General features: G+C 39.6%; 1 protein-coding gene across 3 annotated transcripts in view; it reads left to right on the top strand.

The window, feature by feature from the left end:
• Window positions 1–19,763, top strand: part of CPB2 (carboxypeptidase B2) — a 69,288-nt gene that overhangs the window by 37,060 nt on the left and 12,465 nt on the right. For all 3 annotated transcript variants that reach the window (XM_055542063.1, XM_055542062.1, XM_055542061.1), the window contains exons 5-8: window positions 109–210; window positions 2,324–2,428; window positions 11,715–11,825; window positions 14,513–14,606. In XM_055542063.1, coding sequence (XP_055398038.1) covers window positions 109–210; window positions 2,324–2,428; window positions 11,715–11,825; window positions 14,513–14,606 — 412 coding nt within the window. The remainder of the gene's footprint in view (window positions 1–108; window positions 211–2,323; window positions 2,429–11,714; window positions 11,826–14,512; window positions 14,607–19,763) is intronic.

Below are 19,763 nucleotides of genomic sequence, written 5' to 3'. Positions count from 1 at the left end.
ACAAAATTTTTTCTAGAGGGATAACCCTTCCTGGAAGAATTTGTCTGTTTCCTTTGTCAGGGAAATGCTTTGAACTTGCTGTGTGACCACTGGTTTCTGCTTTGATAGATCTATTCTTGGATGGAAGTTATGACTGAGCGGTATCCTGATATGGTTGAAAAAATCCACATTGGATCCTCATACGAGAAGTACCCACTCTATGTTTTAAAGGTATGGGAAGAGTCATTGATTTTTCAACTTTGGGGAGGTATTAATTCTCCAGTGGTGCTTGTTATTACTTGGATTTTTTTTGAGTTCTGGAAATATGTGTATTACAAATGATCCTCAACTTTAATATCCAGATCTTTAGTGATTGGCAATTACCTTTAAATTGTTTTCCTTTGTTCCTACAGTGTTGACCTAAGAGTAGTAACCTCAGTTTTAGAATCAACTCTGTGACATAGATAAGTCATTTAACCTTTCTGGGTTTCAGTGCCTACCTTCATAAAATGAGGAGAGTGGTCTGGATTATCTTTCAAATCCCCTTTTATTTATACCACCACAACCACCACCCTCAGCACCACCACTGACTGACTTAAGCCAAAAAAGGGAAAGGGATCTGTTTTGAATAAACATTGACATTAATATAGTTTTTAGAACCAAAGGAGTTGAACAACAGGAACTAGGAAAGAATAGGAACCAGAGCAATGCTGGGATTCTTGGCAGTAGGGCTGATATGACGGTTTCTGCTTCAGTTACCATCTGTTTGGTTATTTATTCTCAGTTGAACAAACTGGTCTTAGTAAAGTCCGTGAATTGGGCCACAGGAAGAATATTGGGAACCATGAAACCAAACTGATTTCTGCCTGTTCATTTCTAATTCTGCAGTTCTGTTGCTGTTTTTAAAACCACTCTTTCTCCTAAAAAAAAAAAAAAATTAAAAAGAAGGTCTGCAAAAATTTAATCATTGGAGAAATACATTTGATTTAGTAAAATTTCATTCACACATGGTTTCCTCACATGTTCTAAACTGTGATAGGTGAGGCTCTTTGATCGTCCAAAGATAAGATTTGGAGTCAGGATTTCTGGGTTTTAATCTGTTCTGACAAGAGCTTGCAGTACAAAGTCAGACCCTAGGCAACATTGGGTTCTCTTGGCAGCTGAGTTAGTCTACTAGGCTGGATCCACGTAATCGTGGCATACCCACCTATGACATTTACTTTTTGCCCTGTTGTATGTACTCTTTGGAACTTGTGTTTCTGGGACCTGATATACATGTTGGAAAACCATGCTTCCTGCAAGCTTTAGTCCCAGTCTCAATCAAGGATGTGCACATCATGTGAGTCCCTAGGGTTCCTCAGTGTCGGAATGGGTACCAAGAGAATTTGCTCAGCACAGTTAAACAGAAGGTCGAATAAAGCAACTAGTCAAAACAACTCAGGATTTTCTTTTAAGTTGAGGAGATTAAATCAGTTGGGAAATTCTCTTTGTACAATTCGATCCTTTGTGGCCAAAGCTTTCCACACTTGCCTTTTTGTTGGACATCAGTAACTTCAGGATTGTTAAGAAGAAAACTCCCTGAGTGGTATAGATGGCAATTTAAAAATGGAACCCTCTCTTTTTCTTGCTTTGGAATTCCAACCCCACATATCTCTTTGATTTTGCAACACTCTTCTCCCTTCCCTCCATACTCTAAAATTGTGTAATATTTAAAAGTAGATGAATGATGATTCATTTTATATAGAGGTGTTTGTGAAAATTCTTCTGAAGTCATCAAAGGCTATTATTGAAGACAAGTTGGTAGTTCTTATTCCAGAAAGTTGGCAGCTTACACTAGTACCCTAGATGGTAAATCAGAATAAGGTCTCCATCCCCAGACCTGTTGATAATAAATTGATGTCAAGTTAGATGTGTGTTTATTTTTCTGTGAAATAAGGAAATGATCTACATGTTAAATAAAAGTGTGCATCCTGGGAAAATGGTGAGGGAGTCCAAGCTTGTCTTGGGCACCACTAACTTCCCTCTCCTAAGCCTTTCTTTGTGCCCACTTCCCACAGAGAGCTGCCCACCCAACACATGCTCATTTCATTCTAACTGCAGTGTGAAGATATGGCCTGAAGCACTAGTTCTCTGGTCTCTACTTCTGCAATTTCTCATGTAGCTCTGGTATCATCGGGTATTTGTTTAGGAATGAAAAGAATTTTAAATCAAGAATTCTCCAAGGGATGAAGAGAATAGGGGGTATTTCATAGATTTGCTAAAAGGATGAAATTGAAGCCCTATTATTCAGGAAGTTATTATCCTGAAGCTTCTTCTTAATTGTTTTTTGGTTTTCTCTGAGCAGGTTTCTAAAAAAGAACAAAGGGCCAAAAATGCCATGTGGATTGACTGTGGAATCCATGCCAGAGAGTGGATCTCTCCTGCTTTCTGCTTGTGGTTCGTAGGCTCTGTAAGTATTCACATTCTCTTAAAGCCCAGAGCTTCTCAGGATGTGGCCTAAGACCACATGCAGTAGATTCAACTGGCCTGTTTATTAGATGTGTTTTCCTAGGTCACCTCCTAGAATTCTCAACTTGAAATCTCTGGGGGTGAGACTTGGGAATCTACAATGATCTCATGCTTCTTAGGTGACTTTTATGCATATTGAGAACCATGAATTTAAGCATTCAAATTACCCTAAAGATTATCTGCCTTATCTTTTCTACATTTCCAGCTGGTACTAAACACTGGCTTCCCCAGTGGCTCAGATGGTAAAGGATCTGCCTGAAATGTGAGAGACCTGGGTTCGATCCCTGGGTTGGGAAGGTCCCCTGGAGAAGGGCATGGCAACCCACTCCAGTATTCTTGCCTGGAGCATCCTCGTGGACAGTGGAGCCTGGTGAGTTACAGTCCATGGGGTCACAAAGAGTTGGACATGACTGAGTGACTAAGCACACAACACTGGAGGGCTTCCCTGGTGGCTAATATGGTAAAAGAATCGGCCTGTAATGCAGGAGACCTGGGTTTGATCCCTCGGTTGAGAAGATCACCTGGAGAAGAGAATGTCTACCCACTTCAGTATTCTTGCCCAAAGAATTCCATGGACAGAGAGAGCCTGGCAGGGTACAGTCCATGGGGTCGCAACGAGTTGGACATGACTGAGTGACTAACACACTTTTCAAACACAGCAACATAATTAAAAAATAGTATCAGGAAATGGCAACCCACTCCAGTATTCTTGCTTGGAAAATCCCATGGACAGAGAAGCCTGGAAGGATACAGTCCAAGGGGTTGCAAAGAGTTGGACGTGACTGAGCGACTGAGCACACATACCTGCAGTTGTAATACATTTACTAACTAAGAGAAAGAGCTGAAGCAATTGTCTAAATTGAGTCCCAATTAATTTTTTTCTTTTGCTATGAATTATCCAGATATCTTTTGCCATATTCGGCTCTTAGAAATTGAACAAAAAAGTACCCCATTACAGAGCAGATTATATTTTTTCCCATATATTGTAATAGGTACTTTTGTCCCTAAAGAAGGCCTTGTAATAAAAAAAAAAAATCCATGTATGAGACAAAGAGTATGTCATAATAGTAAAAATTATAATGACTGTAAATCTATATAACAAATGAAAACAGTAAAAGTCACTTTTCTGTTCCCTATAACTATATTTTTTTGGCCCATTTAATCAGTGCTCAACATCCACTTCCTGCATTAGAAATTTAAATTAATGCTGCAGGTTTAAACTGAAATACAACTCTGGGGTCCAGAGAAGACTTAAACAGTACCTACTATTGGGTTAAATAGGTTCTTACCATTGGATAAGGTCTAAATTATTCATCCACACACTGGGACTTGGATAGCTCTTTGTTGTATTTTTAATGGTCATAAGCATGATAGCTTATTTCAGAATCTTCCATTCAAAATGTCTTATATGCTTTTATGTACAGATTTATTCTCTGTCGAATGGTTATGGGTTAACTTGTTGGCAGGCATTGTTATTCTTGTCTAGGATTATAAGAAAGACAAAGCTTCAGTGTCCCCCAGGCAAAGAGAGCTGAGTGATCATCTGTCACGGGATGGGAATTAGTCAAGCCTTTATCTCCTGCCTTCTAATTGCTCACTCGCTCTTGTGCTCTCTCCTCTGCCACCCTTGCTCCTCATCTTTATTCTTGTTTTTTGCTTTTTTAACTGCAAGACAGTGGTTTCAGTTATATTACTTATCTTTCTGGTGAATCATTCCATCAACGAACATTTATGTGTTGTCTTTGTATGTCAGACATTTCTGTAGCGATCATCCTCACTGAGTGATTCATTCACTAGATATAGAAACATAACTGTAAATATATTTATAGATTACTGTGAAAACTCATCAGAAAACATATGCTTGGAGAGCCCCGTGATACACAGATTAAATTCATAGTAAAGAATTAGATTCATGAACATGTTCAACTTGGTTGAAAATGTAATTTTTTTAAATTGTGTCTTTCAACACAGTTAAAATACACCAAGTCAGAATTTTAAGGCTTACAGAGAGAGGTTACATGACTTCAGGATCATGATTAAATATCTAGATGGCATACTTTTGAAGTATAACTAACTGGATAAATGACAGATATGAAAATATTTTTATAAGTAACAACATCATTCACAAAGTTAATTAAGAATATTGATTTTGCCCTGGTAGCTCAGACAGTAAAACGTCTGCCTACAATGCGGGAGACCTGGGTTCAATCCCTGGGTCGGGAAGATCCCCTGGAGAAGGAAATGGCAACCCACTCCAGTACCTTTGCCTGGAAAATTCCATGGATGGAGGAGCCTGGTAGGCTTCAGTCCATGGGATTGCAAAGATTTGGACACGACTGAGCAACTTCACTGGTTCACTATCCCTCCCTGTTTTATATTTTATTTATTTTAGGTAGGATTTTTTCAGCGAAATGTATGACTTTAACCATTTGGGTTTTATTTATTTAAAAATATTTTGATTATGTATTTATTTGGCTACGTTGGGTCTTAGTTGCTGCACTTGGAATCTTTAGTTTTGGTGTGCAGGATGTTTTTTTTTTTTTTTCTTTTCAGTTGTGGCAGGTCAACTCTTAGTTGCAGCATGTGGAATCTAGTTTCCTAGCCAGGGATTGAACCTGGGCCCCCTGCATTACAAGTGTAGAGTCTTGGTTGGTGGACAACCAGGGAAGCCCCTCCAACCACTTTTTCTTATTGAAGCATAGTTGATTTACAATGTTGTGTTAGTTTCAGGTGCACAGAAAAGTGAATCAGTTTTATATACCTTTTTTTCAGATTATTTTCCCTTATAGATTATTAGAAAATATTGAGTATAGTTTCCTGTGCTATACAGTAGATCTTTGTTATCTATTTTATATATAGTAGTGTTCAGAGAAGGCAATGGTACTCCATTCCAGTACTCTTGCCTGGAAAATCCCATGGACAGAGGAACCTGGTGGGCTGCAGTCCACGGGGTCGCTAAGAGTCGGACACAACTGAGCGACTTCGCTTTCACTTTTCACTTTCATGCATTGGAGAAGGAAATGGCAACCCACTCCAGTGTTCTTGCCTGGAGAATCCCAGGGATGGCGGAGCCTGGTGGGCTGCCATCTATGGGGTCACCCAGAGTTGGACACGACTGAAGAGACAGCAGCAGCACCAGCAGCAGCAGCAGTGTGTATATGTTAATCCCAAACTGCTAATTTGTTCCTCCACCACTTCTCCTTTGGTAACCATTAGTTTATTTTCTATGTCTCTGTATGTAACCCTACCTTTAATCCCCACATGCCTGAAGGAAACACAGGTTGCCCCATTACCAAGTTCCCTTGGCCAATCAGAAAAATACCCCAGCTCCTGAGGATCCTGAAACGTTACCTGACTAATCCATTCAGGTTATCCTTCCATTGGGGCCCACATCTCCACTTACAGGCGTTAAGAAGTCTCCTCATTGCAGTTTCTCTCTACTCTCCCTTTCCTCATCCGTTCCCCTGAGGTCCTGGTTTCATTCTGTTGTTGCTCCACAGATTGTCACTGATTCCCACTTGCTCTGGACTGTCATCTTCTTTAATCGGAGACCTGAAGAGGCTCACCATCAGTCCAGGTGGTGCCTTTGTGCAGAATCAAAAGGGGGCATGCACTGCTGAAACAATCAGCTCCCCATATGCCAAACAACAACAACAAAAAAGAATCTGGACTCTTATCTCACATCATATGCAAATATTGACTAAAAGTGGGTCAGACACCTAAGTTTAAAAGCTACAATTACAAAAATCTTAGAAGAAAATTTAGAAGTAGTGAGTCTTTGTGATTTCGGATTAGGCAACGAACTATTAGATCTGACACCAAGAACATAGCAACCAAAGAAAAAAGAGATAAATGATACTCTATCAAAATTTGGGAGAATGGCATAAAAACCTTTCTGCTTTTCAAAGGACACTATCCAGAAAGCTAAAAGACAACTCACGGAATGGGAGAAAATCTTTGCAAATTATAAATGATGAGGGACTCATATCCAAAATATATAAATAACTTTAACAAATAAACAATGCAAAGATAAATAATCTAGTTTTTAAATGGGCAAAATATCTGAAAAGACAATTCTCAGAGAAGATATACAAATAGTCAATAAGCATATGAAAAGATGCTCAATTAGTCATTAGGGAAATGTGAGTCAAAACCACAAAGAGATACCACTTCCTACCCAATGAAGTGAAGTGAAGTAAAAGTCAGCTCAGTCGTGTCCAACTCTTTGTGACTTCATGGACTATACAGTCCATGGAATTCTCCAGGCCAGAATACTGGAGTGGGTAGCTGTTCCCTTCTCCAGGGGATCTTCCCAACCCATGGATTGAACCCAGGCCTCCTGCATTGCAGGTGGATTCTTTACCAGCTGAGCCACAAGGGAAGCCCTCCTATCCAATAAGATGGCAAAAATTTTTAAATAGAAAATAACAAATATTGGTAAGAGTGTGGAAAAACTGGAACTCTTATCCATTGTTGTTGGGATCTAAAATGGTGCAACCATGTTAGAAAACAGTTTGACAGTTCCTCAAAAGTTTGAGCATAGAGTTACCATTTGACCCAGCAATTCCGCTCAGGTATGTAGCCAAGAGACTTGAACACATATGTTTACAAATGTTCATAGCAATGGTATTCATAAGTCCCAAACTGGAAACAGGGACTTCCCTGGCAGTCCAGTGCTTAAGAGTCCATGCTTCTAAAGCAGTGGGCACCATTCAATCCCTGGTTGGGGAAATAAGATCCCATATGCTGCATGCTGCAGCCAAAAAATTGAAAAAAAAAAAGTGGAAACAATCCAAATGTCCATCAGCTTATAAGTGGACAAATAAAATGTGGTATATCCTTATAATGCACTACCATTCAGCAATGAGAAGGAATGAAGTACTGATTCAGGCTATAACATGGATGAATCTTGAAAACATTTTGCTAAATGATAGAAGTCAGACAGAAAAGGCCATATATTTTATTATTCCACTTACATGAAATGTCTAGAATGGGCAAATGCACAGAGACAGAAAGTTGATTAATGGTTGCCAGAGGCTGGGGGAAGAGAAGGGAGAAAGGGGTAACTCCTAAGGGAGTTTTTCGTATTGATGGGGATTGTGAGAGCTGGACCATAAAGAAGGCAGAATGCCAAAGAATTGATGATTTAGAACTGTGGTGCTGGAGAAGACTCCTGAAAGTCCCTCAGACAGCAAGGAGATCAAACCAGTCAATCTTAAGGGAGATCAACCCTGAATATTCACTGGAAGGACTGATGCTGAAGCTGAAGTTCCAGTATTTTGGTCATCTGATGCGGACAGACTACTCACTGGAAAAATCCCTAATGCTGGGAAAGATTGAGGGCAGAAGGAGAAGAGGGCATCAGAGGATGAGATGGCTGGACAGCATCACCAATGTAATGATCATGAACTTGGGCAGACTCTGGTAGATGGTGAGGGACAGGGAGGTCTGGCGTGCCGCCGTCCATGGGGTCACAGAGTCGGACACGACTGGGTGACCGAACAACAGCAACATTGATGGGGGTGGTGATGAAAATATCGTATAATTGGACAGTGGTGATGGTTGCTTAATTCTGTGAAATATAAAACCCGCTGAACTGTGCACTTTAAAATGCTGAATTTTCTGGTATATGAATAATATCTCAATAAATTGTTAAAAAAAAATAGGTCCCCCTTCCTCTGGGATTCCAGCTGCAGCCCCACACGAGGGTAGGGCTTGATACATAGAGTAGATGCTGTATTTCAGCTCTAACTCATCCCTTCTGCTTGGAGCCCTGCTTATTAAACAAATTTCCGGGCTAATATTTGATCTTCTCTCAGAGACTTTTTGCTGAAAGACTTCCATCCAACCATTGCTAAAGTAGGAAGGAAATAAGGAGAATGAAAAAGACTAAGAAACTGACCATGACATACCTATTAAAAGTTCAGCAACCACTGTAGAAATAAAAATGATACTTTCTCATTTTAAAGAAAATAAGATCTCCTAATTTTTTTCTGATAATGAATGCTACATTATTATTGAAAAAAAAAATGACTCTAACATAAATTTACTGATTTGTAGCATAAAAATGATTTCACTAGTTGCTCAACTACTTAAAATATTACTTCTTTCGTTCTATAAAATTGCTTCCTTTTCATTAAGTTTTTCTTTCTGACCTATAGTGGGCCAAAAATTAACTTGTACTTTTTCTTTCCTTTCTCCCATATTTAGTAAGTGGTTCAGTTCAGTTCAGTTCAGTCACTCAGTTGTTTCCGACTCCTTGCGACCCGATGAATCACAGCATGCCAGGCCTCCCCGTCCATCACCATCTCCCAGAGTTCACTCAAACTCACATCCATCGAGTCGGTGATGCCATCCAGCCATCTCATCCTCTGTCGTCCCCTTTTTCTCCTGCCCCCAATCCCTCCCAGCATCAGAATCTTTTCCAATGACTCAACTCTTAGCATGAGGTGGCCAAAGCACTGGAGTTTCAGCTTTAGCATCATTCCTTGCAAAGAACATCCAGGACTGATCTCCTTCAGAATGGACTGGTTGGATCTCCTTGCTGTCCAAGGGACTCTCAAGAGTCTTCTCCAACACCACAGTTCAAAAGCATCAATTCTTCGGTGCTCAGCTTTCTTCACAGCCCAACTCTCACATCCATTACATTACCACTGGAAAAACCATAGCCTTGACTAGACAGACCTTTGTTGGCAAAGTAATGTCTCTGCTTTTCAATATGCTATCTAGGTTGGTTATAACTTTTCTTCCAAGGAGTAAGTGTCTTTTCATTTTATGGCTGCAGTCACCATCTGCAGTGATTTTGGGGCCCCCCAAAATAAAGTCTGATACTGTTTCCACTGTTTCCCCATCTATTTCCCATGAAGTGATGGGACCAGATGCCATGATCTTACTTTTCTGAATGTTGAGCTTTAAGCCAACTTTTTCACTCTCCTCTTTCACTTTCATCAAGAGGCTTTTGAGTTTCTCTTCACTTTCTGCCATAAGGGTGGTGTCATCTGCATATCTGAGGTTATTGATATTTCTCCCGGCAATCTTGATTCCAGCTTGTGCTTCTTCCAGCCCAGCGTTTCTCATGATGTACTCTGCATATAAGTTAAATAAGTAGGGTGACAATATACAGCCTTGACATACTCCTTTCCCTATTTGGAACCAGTCTGTTGTTCTATGTCCCGTTCTAACTGTTGCTTCCTGACCTGCATATAGCTTTCTCAAGAGGCAGGTCAGGTAGTCTGGTATTCCCATCTGTTTCAGAATTTTCCACAGTTTATTGTGATCCACACAGTAAAAGGCTTTGGCATAGTCAATAAAACAGAAATAGATGTTTTTCTGGAACTCTCTTGCTTTTTAGATGATTACCTATGGCAAATAATTTAAATTTGACTATTATGGTTGTTCTAGGGAGATAAGGATATAGTATTTTAAATATTTAAAGAAAAATGGTAACGTTTAGCTATAGCAAAGGTAAGATTTAGAAGACATTTTTCTTGGATATTAGCCCCTTATTGATCACATCATTTGCAAATATTTTCTCACATTCGGTAGGTTGTCTTCTTGTTTTGCTGATGGTTTCCTTTGTGGGTGTATGTGAACCTGTATTATACACCTGTAACATATAAAATTGTACAGCAACTATACTTCAATTTTTTAAAAAGACATTTTTCTTCTATCAATAATGAAAAATGTTTCTTAACAAAGTCTTTTGAGTAAGTTTAAATCAGCAAAAAATTGTGAACTAATCCACGAATTTAAATGTAGCAATGTTACCACAAATGAAGAATTTATGCCAAAGCTTTGTTGTTGTTTAGTCACTAAGTTGTGTTCGACTCTTTTGCGACCCCATGGACTGTAGCCCACCAGGCTCTTCTGTCCATGTGATTTCCCAGGCAAGAATACTGAAGTAGGCTGCCATATCCTTCTCCAGGGGATCGTCTCAGCTCAGACATCTAACCCGCAGCTCCTGCAGCTCCTGCATTAGCCAGGAAGGTTCTTTACCTCTAAGTCACCAGATGAAATCATTTAACTACCTGAAATTTGTCTTTGTGGTTCTCCTGCATCTATATTTGGTCATTTTGGGGTTAACTTCTTAGTCACTGAAATGTGGATGTCCTTGGATCATGTGAAAATATGAGACCCTAGCTGGGTATGAATCTAAAGCACAGAAGAGCAGTGTCAGATGATGTCTGATAGGAAACTCAGAGTCAGTACCTAGGAAAAGCTACCACTGACTTTAAAGCCAAATGACTGAATGCTTGGGAAATACACTCAATTCTAGCAAAAATTTAGCTCATGACTTATAAAACAATGCAGAAAATATTATCTAGACATATCTGGGAATGAGACAAGGTTAGTTTAAGTGGTGACTGATGCAGATTATTATAAAAAGAGTAGAAATATATATAGGTTTGTTTCCTTAAATCTTTGTGGTGGGCTTTATGTATTAATAAAGAATTCTTCTGTTTCTTGAAGGAAGTTTTAAAAAACATATAGTTCTGTCTTCTGACTCCATTAAATAGGAGGACCAGTTGTCCCATGTCCAGGACATTTACCATCACTTGTCAGCATAGTCGGAGAAGGCAATAGCACCCCACTCCAGTACTCTTGCCTGGAAAATCCCATGGATAGAGGAGCCTGGTAGGCTGCAGTCCATGGGGTCGCTAAGAGTCGGACACAACTGAGCGACTTAGTAGTCAGCATAGTACCCTAAGTCTAGACTTTCCAAGGAATTAATACTCTTCCTGAAAGTTAAATCTGCAAATCTAAATGTCAAATTAAAAAAAACAAAAAACAAGCCATAGACCAAGTTTAGTGGATGTTAGCTAGATGGATATTAACTAGACTTATTGTGGTGATTCCTTCACTATATATACAAATATTGAATCATTAGGTAATATACCTGAACCTAATATAGTTGACCCTTGAACAATGTAGTGGTTAGGCGCACCCACCCTCCATACACTCAAAAATCCTCACATAAGTTTATGTGTGTTTATAACTAGACCCTCCATCTGTGCACAGTTCTGCATATGTGAATTCAATGAACTGCAGATCGTGTAGGTCTCTAGTACTTAATATTGAAAAACATGTCTAGAAGTGGACCCACACAGTTCAAACCTGTGTTGTTCCAGGATTATGTGTCAATTATATCTCAATTAAAAAAAAGAAACAGGCTAAGTTTAGAAGGAGGTAAAAGATACGTTATCAAATATGCTTGGTTTAATCCGTAGGTAACTTATTACTATGGGAAAGAAAAGATGCATACCAATCTTCTGAAGCACATGGATTTCTATATTATGCCAGTGGTTAATGTGGATGGTTATGACTACACATGGAAAAAGGTAGGTGAAGGCAAAGAAAACAAAACATACTCCTTTAGAGCATACAGGATACACAGACAGAATTATTCATAGAATCCTGGATCCCAGCATGATGGTTTTATCATGAAAAAAAATTTGTTTAATTCATTATGGGAAAGTTCAAACATACATGAGTAGAAATAATTGTATGGTAAACTCTGATGTGCTTATCACATAGCCAATCAATTCATGGCCAATCTTTTTTCACCTGTATCCCCAACTCCCTTCTATCTTACCCCTATCCTTTTGAAGCAAGTCTCAGATACCATATCATTTCATCAATGAATATTTCAGGATGCATCTAACTGAGGTTTTAAAAAATAGCAATACAATTATACCTAAAGTGAAAAATAATTATTTACTATCATAAAATTTCTAATCAGTATTTAAATTTCCTATCATACCACAGCTTTTTAAAAATGTTCATTTCTTTGGTGCAGGATCCAAATAAGGTTGATATGTTGTGATTGCTTTATAGCCTTTATTTTTATTTTAATCCATAGATTCTCCCCCGATATCTCTTTTTCCCTATTTCCCTGCAACTTGTTTCACTGAAGAAGAGAGTTTCCTGCCTGGATTTACTCATCGTGTTGCCATGTTGTAGTTTAACACGTTCCTTTGTCCTCTGTATTTTCTGAAACTTGATGTTTGGATTCTGGAAGATTAATAAGATTCAGGTTTGGCTTTTTTGGCAAGACTACTTCATTGTGATGGGGTGTTTTCCCAGCAAGAGTGGCACAGGTCTGGTTTTATCTCTTTTTTGATGTTAGCCGCCTTGATACATGGTGCCCCATCCGTTCATTCTTACTAGGAGTTGTTTGGATGGTATTTTGATTTATAAAAATCATGAATTGCCAGAATTAGAACAGCATTCTAATGGAATGTGCATCAGAACAGAATTGCACGCTAACCAATATGCAAATTTAATCCTAGTACCCTTTAACTCAATCATGAACATATGTAGGAGTATCTTGGTCAGTCTTGTCTACACTGGAAACCGTTTTAATCCAACAGCATCATGATTCACGTAAAATTACTCAAGCAATATGAAGTACGGCCCTTTCTACTTTAATGAGGAGCACATAAAAACTCTGGCCTGTACACTTCTGCAAACTTCTTGCTTGAGTTTATTCACAGGTGTGTATGTGTCCAAGTGCAGGCATATAAAAACTTCAATTTTCTGACTTGTGAATGTTGGTTGAAATAAATTAATTCTTGTGTGTAAAAAAAAGAAAAAGAGTGCATTGTAAAGTAACTAAACTCTAATAATAATTTTTAATTAAAAAAATTTTAAATTATAAAAACAGTCAAACATACATGAAAAACATACTTGACTAGCACATTTAAACACTCAGGGGAATGGCCATAATTGCTGTGATTAGAAACATAAGGAATTATACCGGAATTATTTTATGTAGTGGTTAATTTAAGCAGAAGAGATGGGAATGGTGAAGGAGATTGATGAAAAATCTCAGGGAAGATGAATACTGTGAACAAAAGTTTTTTAGGTAGGAATGAGCAAACCCTGAACTAAGTAAATGGGAAATACCTTGTATAGTATCTAACATAAAATTGGAGTTCAATAAATGGCCACATTTATAGATTGCTATTACAATAAATTTATGCCTTCACTGGACTCCCAGTGGAGTTCAGCCACGCTTTAGATAGTATTACTCTGCAACCGACTTTTGTATCTTAACTCTGCCAACTAACTCCTGAAGTATGAGAACCCAATTTCCTCAGAGCAACTGTTGCTGCCAGACTCACAGGCCTGGGATTGGAAACAGACCGGGAGGCTGGGCAGAAGGGTTGGTGGAATAGGGGGAAGGGTGCCATGTCATCCCCACCCAGAACTCAAACAAAGTCTATGCAACTGTTTACAAGATTAAATTCCCAGATTACCCCAAGAACCCAATGGGCTATTTTTGCTTTACATTTAGAAACCGGAGTTGAATCGCTACAATCACAGACACCACCAAACTAGAGGCATTTTCACATCTCTGCTTCCTGTAGGTTTTAAGTGAATGTTGGATTCAATCTAAAAACAGCGCTGAAACTCATGATTCAACAACATTGTATTATCATCATCAAACTTGCTAAAAGACTTGATCTTAATCGTTTCCACCACAAAAAAGAGAGAATTAATGTGACAGGTTAGAAGTGCTAATTATCCCGATAGTAGTAATCATAATATGTAAATAAATCAAACGAACATGTTGAACATCTTTAATTTATACAATGTTGTATGTCAAATACATTTCAATTAAAAAAAAAAAGAAACTCATGACTCATAGTTTTGAGTTGAAACACCAAGTTATTTTACTTTTCTTAGAACGACAGAAGATAGAAAATGGCAATGCATAAAATTAAAGGAAACGAGACCTAACAAGAAGGCCAGTAAGCAGCCTATAAAAACCAGCTGACATATTTTTTTTTTGGTAGGTCAAAGCTCATCAAATATCACCATTTCATTTGATTCAAGTTTGAGTGAACCCAATTAAGACCTGAATAGAACAGCGGCCATGCAAGAAGTATTGTGAAGACAGTGACCGGGTGAAGAGATGGGGTTAAAGGAGAGAAATACAACACTGTCCACTTTGTCATTAAAAGTGGCGTCTTTCCTAAACCACAAACATGGGTGTCTGGTAATCTGTGTTTTGTTTATTTAGGATCGAATGTGGAGAAAGAATCGTTCTTTACATGAAAAAAATGCTTGTGTCGGAACAGACCTGAACAGGAATTTTGCCTCCAAACACTGGTGTGGTAGGTTGTTTGCTTAATCTCTAGCAACATCTCTTCATTTAAAAGGTGATATTCCTAAAAACCCATTGCTGCTGCTGCTGCTAAGTCACTTCAGTCGTGTCCGACTCTGTGCGACCCCAGAGACAGAAGCCCACCAGATTCCCCTGTCCCTGGGATTCTCCAGGCAAGAACACTGGAGTGGGTTGCCATTTCCTTCTCCAATGCATGAAAGTGAAAAGTGAAAGTGAAGTCACTCAGTTGTGTCCGACTCTTTGCGACCCCATGGACTGCAGCCTACCATTAATTCAAGCTAATTAGAGGGGAGGACTATCTGAATCAGGAAATAATTGAAATAAGAAACTTTTTGCTTAATGCAATGATGTGAAGGTTGGCTAAAATCAGCAGAACATGCTTAACCTGTGCTCCTTGTTTTAATAGCCATGTCTTTAGAAGAAGGCAGTTGGACCAGTTCTGTAAGGTTCTTTCTAGCTTCAAAGTTCTAAAATTCTTTTTCTCTAGAATCATACGGAATTGACCGCTCAATTTCCTACTTTCATAAACAAATAGCTTTCATTATGAGGATATCAAAGACAAGAGTTGGATGGGTACCTCTCGTTTTCAATTGTTTAGGAAAATATTTACTTCTATAGTGTTGCAAAACCTTTGTTTGTTTGTTTGGCTTGTGAAATCTTAGTTTTCCCGACGAGGACTAGGGATCAGACCTGTACCCCCTGCAGTGGAAGTGCAGAGTCCTAACCATTGGATGGCCAGGGAAGTCCCAAAACATTTTGTGTTCCCTGTTACCGTTCACTTTCTTAAGTTCTTTCTTTCATGAATATCATAAAGAGAAACTTGTATTCAGCACAGTAGGAATTCCTTGTTCCTTGATTCAAATGACTTACAGTACTCAGTGAACACTGACTTGGGCTTTCAAGGATATTGTCTGCTCTCAGGGAGGTAGGTGTTAGTTCGCCCACCCTCCAAGGATATTTCATAGTTGCTACATTTGGGAAACAACTACAAAGCTAAACAGTGAGCTGGAGTCATCTGTATTTTTGAACGTGGGAGCATGTGGCTCTATGAGGACACCAGAGAGGGAGCAAAGCTGTTGAAGCCACGCAAATAGCCTCTTCTTCCCATTCCTTTACTGTACGCAGTCATAGCCACATGATCCTCTGTATTTCCTTTAGAAAAGAAGTGCTGCCTGCTAAGCTGCTTCAGTCATGTCTGACTCTCTGCAACCTTATGGACTATAGCCCACCAGGCTCCTCTGTCCATGGGATTCTCCAGGAAAGAATCCTGGAGTGGGTTGCCATTTCCTCTTCCAGGGGATCTTCCGGACTCAGGGATTGAACCCATGTCTTTTATGTCTCCTGCATTGGCAGGTGGGTTCTTTACCACTAGCGCCACCTGGGAAGCCCAAGTGAAAACTCATAATTTCATCATTGTCACAATGTATCAAGTTGGCCAAAAACTTCATTCCAGTAAGAGCTTAAGGACAAACCTGAATGAACTTTTTGGCCAACCTAATAGACACAAAAACTTCACAATAGAGTACTTTTTTCTTGATTTCCTCTTCCCTCTTCAGTCAGAAACTCCATGAGGGTAGGGACGATTATCCATTACCTAGCTCGGTACCTGGCACGCAGAGCAGGTCTCAGAAAGTTATTCAAATGAGTCTGTGCATGAAATAAGTTGTTCTAAGAAAGCCACAGACATAGTAAGAAAACACAGGAAATAATAGCTGATCCTGCCTCAGGCTCAAGGGAATCATTTAGTGGTTTCTTTGTAAAAGCCATCATTAAGATTGTCCAATAAAAGTGCCCACTGAAGCATAAAGACCCTCATGGGCAGTAATAACTGGGGAGGGAGTCAGAGAAACAGCAAATTATCAAAGGCCTCTGAATAAACAGAGCTGACAGTTGCTAAGTGGTGAGAAGTTTATATACTTCATCCCCTGGGTTTCATTATCTACACATCATTGATGAAGAAACCCAGACTTGAAAAGGTTAAGTCCCTTGCTCAAGAGCACAGAGCTAGGAGGCGGCAGAGCTAAGATATAAAGCCAGGCTGCCTGGCTTCAAATTTGCTGAAATTCTTCTGAGTCTGACAATCACTCTTCAGATATAAGTTCCTTTTTGAAACTTCTTTTATCTGCAAGCTTTTTTTTTTGTTTTTTACTACTCTATTTTACCTAATGTTTTTTATGGTGAAACTAATGTTACCTAATTTGAATAACCAAGTAGTCAAATATCTTCTGTTATTGTCATCAAAAAATATCTCAGACCCCTGATTAGGCCTGTGGTTGTATTATTATATGTCACAAGAGTTAAAAGCAGGAACAGAAGCAGCAGTAATATATTATACATAAGAGAGATTTCCAAATAAAAAATAACAGTAGGGAACTCTTTTTTTTTTTTTTTTTGCTGAGTGCCCCAGAATCTCTTCAGTACTTTGTGAGCAAGACAGTGAGAAAAAAAGAATTAAATTTTATCTCTTCCTTGTCCCTACAACTATTAATAGAATGTGCCTTTATAATCGGAGAAGGCGATGGCACCCCACTCCAGTACTCTTGGCTGGAAAATCCCATGGACAGAGGAGCCTGGTGGGCTGCAGACCATGGGGTTACGAAGAGTAGGACACGAGTGAGCGACTTCACTTTCACTTTTCGCTTTTATGCATTGGAGAAGGAAATGGCAACCCACTCCAGTGTTCTTGCTGGAGAATCCCAGGGACGGCAGAGCCTGGTGGGCTGCCATCTATGGGGTCGCACAGAGTCGGACACGACTGAAGAGACTTAGCAGCAGCAGCAGCCTTTATAATACTTTGTAAAGAATCTGAAACAGCACCTCACTTAGGAACAGGAAATGATAATATCAAGCCTATTTATTTATTTTTTTAATTTTTTAATTCTTTTTTATATTTAACTGAAGGATAATTGCTTAACAGTATTGTGTTGGTTTCTGCAAAACAACAACATGAATCAGCCATAGGTATATATGGCTCCTCCCTCTTGAACCTCCCTCCCACCTTCCTCCCCATCCCACCCCTCTAGGTTGTTACAGAGCCCCGTTGTGAGTTCCCTGAGTCATACAGCAAATTCCCATGGGCTATCTATTTCACATGTGATAATGTAGGTTTCCAAGCTACTCTCTCCATACATCCCACCCTCTCTTTCCTCCTACCCCCAATCATGTGCTAAAGTCTGTTCTCTATATCTATGTTTCCATCACTGTCCTGCAAAGCCTACTTACTCATTTTATGTTCATTTTACCTTTCCTCTGTATTAAAATTGTGTATATGTGTGTGTGTTTGTGTGGGAGCTGGAAATAGAGGTCAGTTCAGTCAGTCAGTTCAGTCGCTCGGTCATGTCCGACTCTTTTCGACCCCATGAATCGCAGCATGCCAGGCCTCCCTGTCCATCACCAACTCCCAGGAGTTTACCCAAACTCATGTCCATCGAGTCAGTGATGCCATCCAGCCATCTCATCCTCTGTCGTCCCCTTCTCCTCCTGCCCCCAATTCCTCCCAGCATCAGAGTCTTTTTCAATGAGTCAACACTTTGTATGAAGTGGCCAAAGTACTGGAGTTTCAGCTTTAGCATCAGTCCTTCCAGTGAACACCCAGGACTTATCTCCTTTAGGATGGACTGGTTGGATCTTCTTGCAGTCCAAGGGACTCTCAAGAGTCTTCTCTAACATCACAGTTCAAAAGCATCAATTCTTTGGCACTCAGCTTTCTTCACAGTCCAACTCTCACATCCATACATGACCACTGGAAAAACCATAGCCTTGACTAGACGGACTTTTGTTGGCAAAGTAATGTCTCTGCTTTTGAAGATGCTGTCTACGTTGGTCATAACTTTCCTTCCAAGGAGTAAGCGTCTTTTAATTTCATGGCTGCAATCACGATCTGCAGTGATTTTGGAGCCCCAAAAAATAAAGTCTGACACTGTTTCCACTGTTTCCCCATCTATTTCCCATGAAGTGATGGGACCAGATGCCATGATCTTTGTTTTCTGAATGTTGAGCTTTAAGCCAACTTTTTCACTCTCCTCTTTCACTTTCATCAAGAGGCTTTTTAGTTCCTCTTCACTTTCTGCCATAAGGGTGGTGTCATCTGCATATCTGAGGTTATTGATAGTTCTCCTGGCAATCTTGATTCCAGCTTGTGCTTCTTCCAGCCCAGCATTTCTCATGGTGTACTCTGCATATAAGTTAAATAAGCAGGGTGACAATATAGCCAATCTGATCACACAGACCACAGCCTTGTCTAACTCAGTGAAACTAAGCCATGATGTGTGGGGCCACCCAAGACAGACAGGTCATGGTGGAGAGGTCTGACAGAATGTGGTCCACTGGAGAAGGGAATGCCAAACCACTTCAGTATTCTTGCCTTGAGAACCCCATGAACAGTATGAAAAGGCAAAATGATAGGATACTGAAAGAGGAACTCCCCAGGTTGGTAAGTGCCCAATATGCTACTGGAGATCAGCCGAGAAATAACTCCAGAAAAGAATGAAGGGATGGAGGCAAAGCAAAAACAATACCCAGTTGTGGATGTGACTGGTGATAGAAACAAGGTCCGATGCTGTATAGAGCAAAGTTGCATAGGAACCTGGAATGTTAGGCCCATGAATCAAGGGAAATCGGAAGTGGTCAAATAAGAGATGGCAAGAGTTAACATCGACATTCTAGGAATCAGCAAACTAAAATGGACTGGATGGGTGAATTTAACTCAGATGACCATTATATCTACTACTGTGGGCAGGAATCCCTTAGAAGAAATGGAGTAGCCATCATGGTCAACAAAAGAGTCCAGACTGCAGTACTTGGATGCAATCTCCAAAACGACAGAATGATCTCTATTCATTTCCAAGGCAAACCATTCAATATCACAGTAATCCAAGCTTATGCCCCAACCAGCAATGCTGAAGAAGCTGAAGTTGAACAGTTCTATGAAGACCTACAAGACCTTTTAGAACTAACACCCAAAAAAGATGTCCTTTTCATTATAGGGGACTGGAATGCAAAAGTAGGAAGTCAAAAAACACCTGGAGTAACAGGCAAATTTGGCCTTGGAGTACAGAAATAGAGGTAGGGATATCTTAATTGGCTTGGGCTGCCATAACAAAATATCACAGGGTGGAAGGCTCAAAAAAGAGAAAGTATTTCTTGT

Source organism: Bubalus kerabau, chromosome 12 (assembly GCF_029407905.1).
Source record: "Bubalus kerabau isolate K-KA32 ecotype Philippines breed swamp buffalo chromosome 12, PCC_UOA_SB_1v2, whole genome shotgun sequence".
NCBI lineage: Eukaryota > Metazoa > Chordata > Mammalia > Artiodactyla > Bovidae > Bubalus > Bubalus kerabau.
This window is presented reverse-complemented; position numbering and strand designations above follow the sequence as displayed.